At 46.0% G+C, this 17154-nt stretch overlaps 1 protein-coding gene across 3 annotated transcripts in view; it reads left to right on the forward strand.

Moving 5' to 3' along the window:
* LOC5564043 (MAM domain-containing glycosylphosphatidylinositol anchor protein 1) overlaps positions 1 to 17154 on the forward strand; it is a 237226-nt gene that overhangs the window by 123945 nt on the left and 96127 nt on the right. For all 3 annotated transcript variants that reach the window (XM_021848091.1, XM_021848100.1, XM_021848106.1), the window contains exon 3: positions 6429 to 7091. In XM_021848091.1, the coding sequence (XP_021703783.1) occupies positions 6596 to 7091 (496 nt within the window). In that variant the 5' untranslated portion in view covers positions 6429 to 6595. The remainder of the gene's footprint in view (positions 1 to 6428; positions 7092 to 17154) is intronic.

The following is a 17154-nucleotide window of genomic DNA, read 5'->3' on the forward strand; positions in this document are numbered from 1 at the left end:
ATCTGCCCACTGTGTCCGGTTGTAGAGTCCAACAACCAGAAACGAACGCCAGCTAACGGTACCCAAAAAGCAACGCCTGCTATTAATCCACCCCCCAAAGATAACAGCGACAAAACGTCTTCTAGCAAGAAGAGTAGCAAAAAAAAGTCAACAGCGAAAAATGGAATTGAGACTACAGAAACTTGAGGAACAGAAGAAGCTAGAGCAAAGATTCCTGGATGAGAAGTTTAGAATACTGGAAGAGTTGGAAAGTGATTGCGAGACGAATTTGGATGATGAAGACCTTGAGAAGATGTCCGACGTTTCACAATGGGTCCGAGACACAGAACGCGGTGGGGCGGTCGAAGACTCTGGAGTTATAGAAGAAGACGAATCTAGGATTCCTTCTGAGCTCGTCGAAAGATTTGCAACGATCAACCTACGACAAGCAGATCAGCAACGGCGTTCGCAAGTAGGAAGGCGTAATACGTTACCGGATTTCGTCCCCGCGCAGCGTTCTACACCACATGGGCAGCCATCATCCCTTCTCATGAATCCAACATCGACACGTTTCACAGCACTCCCTATGCCCACTCAAAGACAGCAGCATCCACCTCCGGCGTTTCGTCCATCGCAACCTGAACCGATCCCTGCGGAGGAAACCATCTGTATTCTTAATCGAAGTCAAATGGCTGCTCGACAAGCGGTATCCAAAGATCTACCGGAGTTCGACGGAAACCCCGAAGACTGGCCACTGTTCTTCGCGATGTATTCTTCATCGACACAGATGTGTGGATTCTCCAATGAGGAAAACATGCTGCGGCTACGTAAATGCCTCAAAGGAAAAGCACTGGAGGCAGTTAAATGTCGATTACTACATCCTTCGAACGTGGGAGGAGTTCTTTCGACGCTGAAGATGCTCTACGGCCGGCCAGAAGCAATAGTCCAAGCAGCTATACGGAAAGTTCGTTCGCTACCATCCCCTGAGATTGACCGACTGGAAAGCTTGGTCAACTTTGCTTTAACGGTCGAAAATCTGGTCGCAACAATAGAAGCCTGCGGAATACAGGATTTCATGTACAACGCTTCGCTCAAGTTCGAGCTGGTGGAACGATTACCTCCAACGTTAAGATTAGATTGGGCAAAGTATAGTAGAGGTAACCCAGCCCCTAATCTTATGGATTTCAGTTCCTGGCTCTATTATATGGCGGAGGATGCAAGCTCAGTCATACAGACGTCCATCAATGCCCCAAGAGGGCGAGGTACCAAGAAGGATGCCTATATCAATGTACATTCGGAGTCTAGCAATAATAGATCCGGATCTCCTGAAGCGCAATCATGCGAAGTACATTCCAGATTACAGGACACATCGAAGGAGTGCGTTGTGTGCAAAGGTGTATGTCCGTCAATCCCAAAGTGCAAACGGTTCATCGAACTTAGCTACGAGTCAAAGTGGGCAGTTGTACGCGAAGCGAAACTGTGTCGTAAGTGTCTTCGTAAGCACAACGGAACGTGTCGACAACAAACTAAATGCGGTATCAACGGCTGTAATTATCTGCATCACCCTTCGCTTCATAGCGAGATAAGCGAAGCATCAAGACGTTCCTCGTCTGTGGAAGCTGCTACAAATACCAGTTGCAATGTTCATCAAACGCATACGAATGATGTGCTGTTCCGCATCGTCCCAGTCGTGCTTTATGGTCCATCAAAGACGATTCAGACCCACGCCTTCATCGATGACGGCTCCGAGCTTACGCTCATAGAGCACTCCCTTGCACAGGAGCTTGGACTGCAAGGATGCCCCAAAGCACTCTGCCTCAAATGGACTGGCGATACTATGAGGATGGAGAACGAATCTCAAAAGGTGGAACTGGCAATCTCCTCCACGAGGAATACTTCCCAAACGTATAGGATGGCGGATGTTCGCACAATACATGAACTCAAACTACGGCCACAAACTCTGTTAGCCTCCGAAGTGCAGGGCCGATACGCTCATCTGACTGGAGTCCCTTTCGATTCATACACCGAAGTTAGTCCACGCATCTTGATTGGCCTGGACAATGCTCAACTAGGACATGCGCTGAAAAGTCGTGAAGGAAAACAATCCGAGCCGATAGCCGTCAAAACACGTCTCGGCTGGATAGTGTATGGGAACTGCTCGCCTAATAAGCAACTAGAGAGCCATGTGAATTACCATGCCGTACAAGTGTGCGAGTGCAACGGAGCCACCGACGAAAGTCTCCATACTGCGATGAAAAACTACTTCACACTTGACAGCATGGGAATTTCCAAACCTGAAAAGCTGCCCCTCTCCACTGAAGACCAACGTGCTATGGAAGTGCTAGAAGCAGTAACGCAACCGAAAAACGGCCAGTACGAATCCGGTCTCCTATGGAAATATGACAACATAAGACTTCCCGACAGCAGTAAGATGGCTCTCAAAAGATGGGTGTGTCTGGAGCGGCGGATGAAGAACGATGAAAGACTAGCAGAGAATCTTCGAGCAAAAATGAGCGAATATGTTCAGAATGGGTACGCCCGAAAATTAACCGCAGATGAGCTCACAATTCGTCAACCACGTGAGTGGTATCTGCCAGTGTTTCCAGTTCACAATCCCAACAAACCCGGAAAACTGAGACTTGTTTGGGATGCTGCAGCAACCGCTCAGGGAATCTCCTTGAATTCGATGCTATTGAAAGGACCCGATCAACTAACATCATTACTGTCAGTCTTAATCCAGTTCCGAGAGTTCCGAATAGCGGTCTGTGGAGACATAAAAGAAATGTTCCACCAGATCCTAATGAGGGAAGAAGATCAGCACTGTCAGCGGTTCTATTGGAAACAGAATGCAAGTGAAGGCATGCCGGACGTATACGTTATGAAGGTAATGACCTTCGGCGCTTGTTGTTCGCCCACAACCGCCCAATTCGTAAAAAACCTCAACGCAAAGCGATTTGAACGCCAGTCTCCAGAAGCGGTCGACGCCATTGTAAAAAAGCATTACGTTGACGACATGCTTGTTAGCGTCGAGACAGAGGAAGAAGCCATAAAGTTAGCTCAGGATGTGAAACGTATCCACGCTGCCGGAGGCTTTGAAATGCGTAACTGGCTTTCCAACTCACCGATCGTTTCAGCATCTCTGCAGGAAGTCACAGCTGCCGAGAAGAGTCTGGGAGAAGAAAATCTCACCGAAAAAGTGTTGGGACTTTGGTGGAACACGGCTACGGACTGCTTCACTTTCAAGGTGTCTCCACGATATGACGAGGATCTTATGTCCGGACGCCGCCGACCCACTAAACGTGAGGTACTTCGCACTCTTATGATGATGTTCGACCCGCTTGGCTTTATGTCGCACTTTTTAATGTACCTGAAAGTACTCCTGCAGGAAATCTGGAGATCGTCGGTTAATTGGGACACCCCTATCGAAGAGCCACAGTTCCAGAAATGGCTGACATGGCTAAAAGTTCTGCCAGAAGTAGCCAACGTTCAAATTCCAAGATGCTATAGAACATCTGTAATGCTAGATAACACCTGTAAAGTCAAAATGCACACCTTCGTGGACGCAAGCGAGAACGGCTTCGCAGCCGTTGTGTATCTCAGATACGAGAAAGCAGACGTGATTGAAACTTCATTCGTCTGTGCAAAAACAAGAGTGGCTCCGTTGAAATTTATGTCTATTCCCCGCTCAGAGTTGCAAGCCAGCGTCCTTGGAATGCGCTTAGCGAACAGTATCGCTCAGTCACTCTCCATCGGGCTTTCGGGACGATATTTCTGGACCGATTCTAAAGATGTTTTGTGTTGGTTGAATTCAGATCATCGAAGATATAATCAGTTTGTAGCATTCAGGGTGAGCGAAATTCTTGAATCTACTGACGTTAACGAGTGGCGTTGGGTCCCGACAAGACAGAATGTTGCCGACGAAGGGACTAAGTGGACACGCTTTCCTGACCTAAACGCGTCTAGCCGCTGGTTTCAGGGGCCGGAGTTTCTTCGAAAGCCTGAAGTAGAATGGCCCACAGTTTTAAGGTATGGAGCGACAGATACTGAGTTACGAGCACATCTTCTTACGCACGTTCCCGTGGCTGAATCAATCATAACTCCGCAGAACTTCTCCAAGTGGACTACAATGGTGAGAAGCACGGCATACGTTTTCCGGTTTATCTGTAATTCGAAGCAATTGGTCAAGTTAAAACAACGATCCGTGGGACCATTATCGCAGCAGGAGTTGATACGTGCTGAAAACTTTCTCTATCGGTTTGCGCAGACCGATGAGTACGCCGATGAAATCGCTATTCTTTACGGCAATCGGCTAAGTGAAACGGAGAAGAAGAAAATTCCCAAGAGTAGCTCTATTGCTTATCTTTGTCCCTTCCTCGATGAATCGGACGTGCTGAGGGTCCGTGGTCGAACCGGTGCCTGCGAACTGATCGACTATGACGCAGTGAACCCTATCATTCTTCCTCGTAATCACCATGTAACACAGCTGATAGTGCATCACTTTCATCGCAAGTACCACCACCAAAACCATAACACCGTCCTCAACGAGATCCGTCAGCGGTACAGAATTCCACGCCTCAAATCTGTATACCATAAGATACGAAGGCAATGTCAGAAGTGCATGAACGAAAAGGCAGCACCCCAGCCACCAATGATGAGTGACTTGCCACCAGCACGGCTAGCTGCCTACTCTCGTCCGTTTACGCATATGGGGGTGGATTATTTTGGGCCGATAATAGTCTCTGCAAATCGAAAAAGGGAAAAACGTTGGGTGCTGATTGCTACCTGTCTGACCGTCCGCGCCATACACCTGCAAATCGCACACACTCTCAGTACCGATTCCTGCATTACGGCCCTGCGCAACGTCATCGCCAGAAGAGGCACACCGGCAGTCATCTACAGTGATCGAGGCACTAATTTCCGAGGTACCTGCAAAGAGCTGAAAGCCGCCTTGCAGAGCCTAGATCATGAACGTATGATGACCGAGTTCACAACGCCCCATACAAGTTGGAGCTTCAACCCGCCGGCCTCCCCGCACATGGGCGGAGCGTGGGAGCGTTTGATCCGAACAGTCAAACAGAATCTAACGAAGTTGCTCCCAGACCGCTCGCTATCATATGAAGTCCTCGAAAACCTACTGGTGGAAGTGGAGAACATCATCAACTCTCGACCACTAACCAGTATTCCCCTGGAAGACGACGAATCCCCAGTACTAACCCCAAACCACTTCTTGCTGGGTTCGTCTAACGGTCTAAAGCCACTAGTACCTCTCGACGATAGCCCTGTGTCACTCCGCAATTGCTGGCAACGCTCTCAGGTCCTAGCCAACCAGTTCTGGAGACAATGGCTCCGAGACTATCTACCATCCATCACACGCCGTACCAAATGGTTCGAGCCAGCGAAACCCATCCAAGCTGGCGATATTGTCATCATCGTGGACCCAAACCTGCCGCGCAATTGCTGGCCTAAAGGGCGCGTGATAGCTACGAAACCAGGAATCGACGATCAGGTAAGGTCCGCCACCGTCCTTACCGCTAGCGGAATCTACGAGCGACCAGCCCTGAAGCTCGCCGTGCTCGACATAGGCGCTTGTAAGAATACACCTCTGGAGGACTATCGGCGTATTCCGGGGGGGAGTGTTAACTCCGCCACGTCGAGAGATCCATCAAACCCCAATGGTCCCCTTCCAACGAGCTCCGACGGGCTTATACGGTCACACCCATGAATCAACCAAGGGATTGTCCCGGGTTAAAAAGAACAGAACAAGGGCAAACTATCGACTACGAAGGAGACAGAAACGTAAACAGAAATCGTGCATAAAAAGTGATTGAGAACTTATCTTAAATTGTTGAAATTGCTCTTAAAACTATATTGAATTTACTTGAACTTACTTTAATCTATGAATTACCGCTAGTTGTTCATTGCTATACAAGGTATTGCTGGTTGACGAACGATTTATAGGAGATATTCTGGTTAAAATACTTAAACTAAGGTTATTCTTACAGCTACAACTATTGAATCTAACTAAACTATACAATCACCCATTTGTACCTAAAATTAGTTAAACTTACTAAAGGTGAGACATTGAATTCTTTATCAAAATTGAAATCACTAAAAACTAAAAAACTAAACCTAAAACACAAATTTGTACAGTACAATCAAGGTGATCAGTGCGCTGCTAGGACACATCGTCCAGTGTGAAGAATTGCTGAGGTAGCGAATCACAAAACGTAAGATTTAAGTTTCCATATTCACTATTTACGTAACTTATACCTAAAATCCATTCAGGAATTTTGTAATTCAACCCGATTCGCCGGAATAAATTAACAAAATCAACGATTCGTCTATCGCCCATCAACAACCAAAAAAAAACATACCCGCATACCTGCCTGGAACGTACAAGACCAATAATACTAACAATATTTCTCTTCTTTTCCCCTTTTTTTCGACAGATGGCAACACTCACTCCAACCTTTTAGAGGACTAGGAAACAGGCAGTCCGGAGCTTCAGCTATGTCAACATAAAAATATTGCATTCCACATTCCTTTGCCGCGCTCTACAAACTAAACTGGTTCGGCCGGGAAAGCAAAAATGTAAAATAATGCAAAAACAGTCAAGATGACGATAAAACTTCACGAGTGCAAACATAAACATCATCATAAACATCATCGCGGCAGTGACGGAAGCGGTCGTAGAACTAATTCCATTCGCGACAAAGTGAATAACGTTTCCGGCGAAGTGTTGAACGTGGCACCGGAAGATGTCGGGAATAGTGCAAATTGTCGAAATGGCGAGTTAGCAGAATGTGACTATTCTCGAGTTCAAAGCGATGACACTGATGAATGTCAGTCGGGTTCGCCCGGCTACCGCCAGAATGTGAACTCGTACTGCTCAGTGGAAACGGTCGGGGCAGACCACCACCGTAGCGCCACAAACGTGGACAATGACCATCATCATCGGGATCGGTCACAGCTTCAGCAATGGTACAATCTCGACCAGTACGACAACATCCGATCTAGCCATCCGAATAGTTTTAGTTTTAATTTTTTCAATCACACATTTCTGCGGAATATATCCGTACTGTATATAGCGTTAGTGTTAGTAGTAACAAATGGTAAGTTGGAAAAATTTTATTACAATTATTAAATTGAGAGTTTGAATTGTACATAAATCAACAAGATAAAATAACTTTCTGTCTGTGCAAAATAAGTTCCATTTTCTGTGTCTTGGGGGTTGACTCCAAATTAAAATTAAGAAAATTCAATTGTGTTTTGATAATGAATATAAGAGGGGGATGTTTCATCCATGGGAGGGGTTATTGTAAAAAAAAAACTGCGAAATTTTGAAACTTTAGCTGGTTATATCTCAAAAATAGTTTTATCTGTACTTTTCTTGATGACGATTTGTAGCAGATTGCTCGGCTTTGAAGCAAACATAAATATTCCCTTTTCCACGGCTTTCAAAAATATTGCAATCTTTGTTGCATCAGCTGCAGCACATTGAGCCGATTAGTTGGAACGATGGTCAAATCAGTCCCATGTAGTGCATGCAAAGATTCTCCGGTTAGGAAACTGACTGGGGTTAACGGTTAAAGATCATTTGGATCATTGGAGAGGGGGTGAGTTGGCGGCTGTTAAGGTGATTATTAAAAGGAAGCCAAACTTCGAATTTTCAAGTGCACAAGACTGGAGAATCACAGTTATCGCTCAGCTTCTGAGACGCATAGACGTTTTTACGACTGCGCTCCTCATTAGTCAGGCATTTTTTTCAGATCGTTCTATCGATATTCCGTTGTGCCGCGTCGCGTGTGGTGATTACGCGATGAGGCGAGAAAACACCTTTCGAATCGATTATTCGAACTTCCCCGTGAAGCCGTCGTTCGAAAAGGTGCACGGCTTTTGCCGCACAGTGCTCGGCCTGAAGAAGGAAGATGTGTTGAGACTACAGTGTAGTAGAGGTGAACAATGTGCGTTCGTCAAGGTCGGCGACCTGACGCTCGCACAGAAAATTGTTGAAGAACAAGATGGACGTCACGAAGTGGAAATAGACGGGAAGAAGCACAAGCTTCGAATAACCATCGAGGATGGAAGTGTCGAAGTGAAGGTCCATGACCTACCCGAAAACGTGACGAAGGAGAAGATCGTGGAGTTCTTGCGTGTGTTTGGTGAAGTGATCTCGGTTCACGAGCTAACGTGGGGAGAGAGCTACGAGTTCGCCGGCATACCACTCGGCATATGGTCTGCCCGTATGCTACTAAACCGAAACATCGACTCGTGGGTCACCATCGATGGGCAGCAAGCGTATGTGGTGTACAAGGGGCAGGTGCTCTCATGCAAACACTGCAAAGAGCAGGCACACTCTGGCATATCATGTGTCCAGAATAAAAAACTGCTGGTGCAGAAGAGCTACGCCAACGTAGCGAAGCAAAGTGGCATCCGTCAGCCACCGAAAAAATCGTCCGGTGTGAAACCACCGAACACGAAATCGGTAGCTTCTACCGCGCCATCGCTCGCCTCACCGGTTGCTTTTCCCGAGCTGCCGAAGCTTCCGAGTCGGACCGAACAGTCTGCCCCGGCGACGAAAAGCAACAGTCAATCCGACAAGATTGATTTAACGGCGTCCCCCAGCCCGCATCAGCATCGTGCGCAAGGTCCGTCGTCATCTCACCGAACGACACAACAAGCCACCGAAGCTACCCAACCCAATGTTGCTGTGGTGGACTTGTTCAAAAAGCCAATCCATGCGCTGCGATCGCACAGCAAGAATGGCAACGGCAACGAGACCGATGAATCGTCGGCATCCACGAGCAGCAGGCGAAGCAGAGGCCGACCACCCGGCAAAAAGCCACGCCGAGAAGACGATGACGACGAGCAGGATGAGGATTCACAACAGTAATGGCTCTCACATCCTACAATATCGCTTCCCTCAACATCGGCACCATCACCAATCCCACGAAACTAGCGGCGCTGCGCACCTTCATCCACAGCCAAAGCCTCGATATTGTGTGTCTGCAAGAAGTGGAAAACGACCAGCTCTCCTTGCCTGGCTTCGTCGTATACACGAATGTAGACCACACGAGAAGAGGAACAGCTGTTGCTCTGAAGGAGTACATTCAGGTATCTCACGTCGAGAAAAGCCTGGATAGCCGCCTTATCGCTCTGCGAGTGCACGATACCACGATTTGCAACCTCTACGCTCCGTCCGGCTCTGCACAGCGCGCAGCACGGGAGGATTTTTTCAACGGCACTCTCGCCTACTATCTCCGCCATCCCACTCAACACATTATCCTCTCTGGCGATTTCAATTGCGTGCTTCGAGCATGCGATTCGTCTAGCGCAAACACCAGCCCGGCCCTCAAAACAGCTGTGCAACAGTTGCAGCTCCACGATGTGTGGGAAAAGTTGCGCCCCCGAGATGCCGGTTTCACTTACGTTTGCCGGAACGCACAATCGCGCCTCGATCGCATATATGTGAGCAGCGGTTTGCGGGAGCATTTGCGTACCGCGCATACGCATGTCTGTTCGTTCACGGACCACAAAGCGCTGACACTTCGTGTCTGCCTCCCCCAGCTAGGAAATGAGCCCGGCCGTGGTTTCTGGTCCCTTCGACCGTCTCTTCTCACCGACGAGAACGTTGCCGAGTTCCAAACACAGTGGCAATATTGGACTCGGCAGCGCAGAAATTACGGGTCGTGGATCGAGTGGTGGCTTTCGTACGCTAAGCCAAAAATCAAAACCTTCTTCAAACGCAAATCACGAATCGTCTATGACGAATTCCATGACGCACATCAGCGTCTATATGCGGAATTACGGCTAGCGTACGATGGGTACTACCAACACCCAGAAATGTTGGCCACAATCAATCGCTTGAAAGGCGAAATGTTGGCGCTTCAGCGAAATTTCTCGCACATGTTTATGCGTATGAACGAGACATACGTGGCGGGAGAACCCGTATCGATTTTTCAGTTGGGGGAGAGACGAAGGAAGAGGACCGTTATCACCCAGTTGCGAACGGAGGAGAATGAGACCGTTGCCGAGCCAGCAGCGATCGAAGCAAATCTGCTCAACTTCTTCTCGGGTCTGTACACAGAGGAAGCAGCAGACGACAACAACGATGACGGGTTTGCATGCGAGCGTGTGATCCCTCCCGATGATCCCATCAATCAAGCCTGCCCGGACGAGATCACCACAGCAGAAATACTTTCTGCCATCAGAGCGAGTGCCCCGCGGCGTTCTCCCGGCAATGACGGCATCCCACGAGAATTTTATCTCCGCATGTTCGATGTAATCCATCGGGAGCTCAATCTCTTGCTCAACGAAGCACTAGCAGGCAACCTTCCCCCTGCTTTTGTGGAGGGCATCATCGTGCTGGTGAAGAAGAAGGGAGGCGACAACACGGCCCGTTCATATCGACCCATCTCGCTGCTCAACAGCGATTACAAACTTCTCTCGCGCATTCTCAAGACCAGGCTAGAGTGCGTCATGCGAGCCCACCACGTGCTGAGCGACGGGCAGAAATGCTCCAATTCGAAGCGTAACATTTTTCAGGCCACTCTGGCTCTGAAAGATCGGATTGCGAGTCTCCGTCACCACCGGCGCGCCGGCAAGCTTATCAGCTTTGATTTGGAGAACGCATTCGATCGGGTCCGGCACTCTTTCCTCTTCGACACCATGTGCTCGCTCGGCTTTAATCGGGATCTCATCGCTCTTCTCTCGCGCATTGCCAGTCGATCCACCTCTCGGCTGCTCATCAACGGACGTCTCTCACGTCCGTTTGAGATTCAACGTTCGGTCCGGCAGGGTGACCCGTTGTCCATGCATCTGTTCGTGCTCTACCTCCACCCCCTGGTTTGTAGGCTCGAGCAAGCATGCGGCAACGATTTGTTGGTCGCATACGCCGACGATATCAGCGTCATCGTGACGTCAGCCGGGCAGATCGAACTGATGAATGAAATATTCACTCGGTTCGAGGCTGTTGCCGGCGCCCGCTTGAACTTGCGAAAGACGGTGTCAATCAACGTTGGTTTTTATGAGGGCAATGCGATAAATACCCAGTGGCTACAGACAGCCGATGTAGTTAAAATTCTGGGTATCAGTTTCGCAAACTCCATACGACTGATGACAACGATAAATTGGAATGCGCTGGTGGGGAAGTTTGCGCAACAAATGTGGCTACACTCGCTGCGTTTGCTCACCTTACACCAGAAAGTGATTATGTTAAATACGTTCGGCACGTCGAAGCTTTGGTACGTTTCGTCGGTGCTACCACCACTAGGTGTACACACGGCGAAAGTCACCTCCACGATGGGCGCGTTCTTGTGGAGAGGAATGCCTGCCCGCGTTCCGATGATGCAGCTTGCGCGCAGCAAGGAGCATGGGGGCTTAAACCTTCATCTGCCAGCGTTGAAGGCAAAATCACTCGCCATCAATCGTCATCTGAAAGAGATCGATTCCCTTCCCTATTATAAATCCCTTATTTTCCACGACAATCCCCGCCCAGCAATTTCAATCGATAATCCCGACCTGAAAATAATCCTTTCAAATTACTCCCACATTCCACCCCCTATCCAAGAAAACCCCTCCGCCGATCTCATCCATCGGCATTTCGTCGCGCAGACGGACTTGCCCAAGGTGGAACAAAATCATCCAACGATTGACTGGCCACGTGCGTGGCGTAGCATCCACGTTAAGCAGCTCTCTTCGGCGGAACGAACCAAGTTATACCTGTTGGTAAACGAGAAGTGGGAGCACCGCAAACTGCTGTTCGTGATGCGGAGAGCAGAGAATGAATTTTGCGTGCACTGCGGTGGACAACAAATCGAAACGCTCCGGCATAAATTCAGCGAATGTGCTCGTGTCGGCCCGGCATGGACGGTCGTACAACAGAGGCTAACCGCGCTGATGGATGGATGGAGACGGTTATCGTTCGAAGACCTGATGCGACCGGCGTTGCCCAGAATAAGGAAAACAACAAGAGTTGAGATGCTAAAAATTTTTGTAAAATACATCTGCTTCGTTAATGACGTTAACGGTTTAATTGATGTTAACCAACTTAATTTTCATCTCGATGTGTAAATAACTGTTTGTCTTTGACTTGTAAATAACTGTATTGTACCCTGAAATGACCTGTAAATAAAACTGAATTTTACCACAAAAAAAAAAAAAAATCTGACAACAGTTCGCGTTGAATATCAATCAAATTACTTGCTTGCTGGTGGTGACCAATGGGATAGCGTGCAGAGATCTTCTGGAATTGATGGAATCTTCTAAAACCTTGATGAGGTGATTCTTGGCAGCCCGTACAGCGGCTTCCCACAATCCGCCGAAGAGTGTCGCGCTTGGTGGATTGAGGCGCCTCTGAATTCCTTCCTTTGCTAACTCGCTCGATACAGTTTCATGATGACTGCTATCCTTGAGGATTCTCAGAAGTTCTTGTAACTTATTTCGGGCGCCGACGAAATTTGCACCGTTATAGGAAAATTTATTCGTGCACCTCTACTAGAAATAAAACGTCGCAGAGCTCGAAGGAACCGGTCAGTTGAAAGATTGGAAACAAGCTCCATATGCACTGCTTTTATGCTCATACATATAAAAATCGTTACATACGCCTTAACCACCGGGCGTCTTGAACCAAGTCGTACGTAGAGTGGTCCAAAGTAATTTACACACCAAATTTTTATTGCTGGAAACCAGCAAAATTCTGCTGATTTTTTTTGTGCTGGTTAATCAGCAATTCTTCCAGCAAGACAAAATTAACTGAAGCATCCAGCAAAGCAAATTGACATGAGATGAAAGTTGTTTTGCTGGATAACCAGTATGATAAATTTGAATTTGCTGGTTATTCAGTAATTGGATTGTAAACCGATTTGACAGCTCTTTTGCTGAACAACCAGTAAAACCTATTTATATTTGCTGGTTAATCAGCAAATTGATAATAACAAAGATTGCTGGTTTTTTCAGCACTTTGAGTGTGTTTGCTGAAATTTTCAGGTATTTTTCTTCCATTGAATACAAAGTTTATTATTACTTTTACATATTTTCTTTTAATTTATGTATCGATGCGTGTTTTGGTTACTCATTTTAACCCTTGTAATACTCAAATGGTCACGTTTATTTGAGTTGCAACAAGTAACCATTGACCGTGGTCGACGGCTTTGCTGCCTTGAAAACAATGGACGTAAAAAATGCATAAAAATTGGCCAAGGATGGATCAAATTTGATGTTGAAATAGTAGTGCTCCAAATCCAAATCAAGAGCCTCTTTGTTTTTCAGCTCTTCCAGAATATTTTGGAGATCGGATTCCATTTTTAATACCTTTTATTCCGTTCAAACTTTTTCCACCACGAGCAAAACATGGTCGACTTGACGCGGCACTGAGAGACTTTGATTTGACATTTCTGCTTGACAGGCAGAGTGGTTTGCTGTTGTTCAGCAAAAAATGAATTGCTGATAAGTGTTCAGCAATTAACTTTGCTGGTTCACGGCAAAATAGCATGTTGATTGCTGATTGCCAAATCAAATGCTGGTTAGCAGCAAACAAATAATTACTGGATCCAATCCAGCAAATCATTATGCTGAATGCCAGTTAAACAGCGAAGGTAATGCTGTATATCAGCAAAACAGCGCATTGCTGATATGCTTCCAGTAAATCGAATTGCTGAAACATGAAGCGAAAATTTGGTGTGTACGCATGTTCGAAGAAAAATTCGCAAAATATTAGGGGGACATGGGGCAAGAAGGACACCCGGGGCAAGAGTGCCACCTCTAATTTCACGTAGTTCAAATCAACACAGGGTAAGTAAAAATTGAGTACTAATTGAGGGTTGTGTGAATATTACAGTTAAAAATGTTTGGTACAAAAAAATAGAAAAATGTCTTTAACTCACCAACGCAAAATTTGCGAAATATTATAAGAATGTAAGACTGGAAAACAAGGTTTGACTCCCAATAAATACAAAACATATTGATTTTTCCGCACAGTATTGATGATTTTCAATTGTTTGATATAGCTGTGAGGATTTTTTTTTCGAAAAAGTCCCTTTGACATTAAATTTTACATGTATAATAACAGTATGTCTTATGGGGCAAGAGGGACACCGCAATTTTCTCATATAAAATCAAATGAACTTTTATTTTTTTGTTTAATATTGCATTCAATCAATGTTTCCTACTAAATAAAATCAAAATAAACCATCTTGGACATTCAAAATGGTTTTTGAAATTTTTTACTATTATTGTTACAGTCAAATAAGATGAAAACTAAATTAATTTCGTAAAATTACTTTTTAACTATAAGTCAACTTTTATCCCTCAGTTTTTATCTTAACTTACTCTACAATGTATCCTTTACGCGGGGAAATAATAATATACAAAATTTGTGGTCTTTTTGCCCCATACGAGTGGCACTCTTGCCCCGTGCCTCGTTTAAAAACTTCATAAGAAGGGGCATTTTCAAAAATCTCAAATCATCAGATGTTCATGTGTTTCTAATATTTTTGAAATCTATCGATAACATCATTTAAAACAAGAGCTGAGCTTGCCCCTACACTGGAATAATCTTCAAAAATTGTGCTAATCAACCATGATTTGAACCTATATATCTTAAGGTGTCCTTCTTGCCCCCAGCCCCCCTACTCGAGACGCAGATAGATCTCCCATTAGTTGTTGAACGGTTCAAATATTCGGCCGAAAGTATTTCAGGCACTGGCGGACGATCTGTTTTACTACACTTCTTCCTCCTAATGTCCAAAATCGCAGACGAATAACACTTAACAGTAATTGTGGCCCCAAATGAATCAAACGTCGTGTTAGTGATGGAGTAACAAGCGAGTGAACTGGTGCCCAGCGACCGAATTAGTTGATCGTCGGCTATAAAAGGATTGAACCACCGCAGTGGGGAACCTTTTGGAACCGAAATTCTGCTAGCCTATTGCCTCCATTCCATCACGAAAACCTTCTTTTTGTACCAAACGGACAAATGTATTTTCAGCTTCCCTCAGTTCGGCTGTCAATAAGCACGTGAAACTCTTTTCTTCTTCGGTATTAATAGAATTTTCATAATGCGAAGCCAATATGCAGTGCGGTGAACAAGATCGATGTACGATGAGAACTTTTTGAAATACGCTTGGTTGAACTAGGAGATGCTAGAAGATGCAGCGGCGACAACTATATGCCGTTTTTGATCCTCTTCTGGACTAGGTGGTAATACTTCCGATAAGCATGACCATTTTTCTTCCTCTTCCTCCAACCAAGATGGCCCTTTCCATCAAAATTGGTTCTCTACGATGTCTTCCAGGGCGATTCCTCTAGAGATAAGATCTGCTGGAACGAGAAATTTCGGTAATGGACTGTATTTTTGCCACTCGATTGGCGACGAAAGTGGTTCATGTAGATGGAGCTGCCTCGATCCAACGTAGGACGCTAGTTGACGAATCGAACGCTGAAAGTGAATCGAATTTCTTGACCTTTTCAAAAAGTAGCGCAGCTTAAACTGCTCCAGAAATCTCCAACCTTAGAATTTAACATTTCAACGGTGCCATTCTTGATCTGGAAGTTAATAGGTGTATCTTCACTTCCCCTGCAGCATTCAGACTATTCGTGTACAGGCAAGCTCCGTAGGCCTTTTCGGAAGCGGCTGAGAAGCAATGGAGTTCCAATAAAACGGCCTTCGGAATGATGGCACCACGATCAATTCGAATTTGGTCTTCCGTTGCTCGTAAATCCTTTTCCAAGACTCACCCTCCGTCGCTGGTAAAGGTTGATCCCAGCTATGTTTATTTTCGCGGTCATGGAAAGTCCACAGTAGCTGATTGAAATTTTTTGCAAACATTATAGCTGTTCTTAAGAGCCCCAAGGGCTCACAGAAAGGACGCAACGTTTGGTGAGTGGTTTGCCAGGATCTAAAGTTGGAATTGTGAACTGGAATCTCAAAGTGTCCGTACCAGGCATCCAAGTCAATCTCAAATTTAGATTTAGGGATCTGGGTCCAATTCGATCCCCTCCGGTGTCCAACTGGCGTGATCCTCTTCTGGTACACCTTCTAATACAGTAGGAAAGTTTGACGCGCATTTACGCAATCGAAATCCACCACATAATGACATCGCAGACAGCTACTTTTGTCTTCCTCGACGGCGCCAGTGATGACGTAATCCATGTACGTGTCATCTATAACGAGCGGAAACGTCTTCTCCTCATCGAAAGCCAGTTGTTGCAGCGTTCTGGTGGCCAGATATGAAACTGGTTTGGTGCCATACGTTACCGTATTTAGCTCGTAAGTGTAGAATACCGCCACTCACTGTCCATCCGAAAACAGACTCGTTGATAGTCGGATACTTTACGCCCAAGGAAATCCTCTGACCTGTTTGGAAGAAATCAAAAACTGTTCTATTACGAGTTCCAGGTCTACACCGTAACGTTCGAAGAATGTAGGGTCGGCTAGTGGAACTCCACTTGGAAACGACCAATTATCCGTTCTTGTGGTAGTGGGTGGAAGGTTCACCGTCACCTTCAAGAGAATGAGAAAATCTATTTCACGTGCGAACTAGGACAACCTTGATCGAACCATTTGCACTCCGACCCAGAATCCAAATAAACGCGAGTATGAATACGATTACCCTTGTCGTTCTCGATAACAACGACTGCTCTAGCCAACAAAGCTTGAACCGAAGGCAGGTGAGTCGTAGTGGACACTATAGACTCCGAGGATGCCACATTAGCCACTTGGATGGAGATGAGTTGAATGAATCCCGTTGGTCCTGACTAGTCGACGGCTTATTACCTCCAGCATCTGTTGCAGCCTTCTCACTTTTCGACTTGAAACACACTAGTGTGTGGTGATGTCCTTTACATTTTTTGACGTTGGATAACGTCCTTCGGCAACATATGGGGATACAATTTCAAAAAACGAAACATGTAACGAAAAGGTCAGGTTTTGACCGCCAATAACTCAGCCATTTATCGATAGATTTTCAATATTTATCCATCAATCGATTGGAAATTTATCTACGCGTAGATTCAAATAGAGGACACTATTGATTATTGGCAACAAACTATTGGAAAATCGTAAAATTTTGACCCCTTTCTTATGTAACCAATCACATTCAAGCACATTTTTGGGTTCCGCTTCCCACTATAAAAGCGCACCGGTCCTGTTTCTTCCCTCAGTCTTCTTTTTGCGGT

The sequence above is a fragment of the Aedes aegypti genome, chromosome 1 (assembly GCF_002204515.2).
Source record: "Aedes aegypti strain LVP_AGWG chromosome 1, AaegL5.0 Primary Assembly, whole genome shotgun sequence".
Taxonomy (NCBI): Eukaryota; Metazoa; Arthropoda; class Insecta; order Diptera; family Culicidae; genus Aedes; species Aedes aegypti.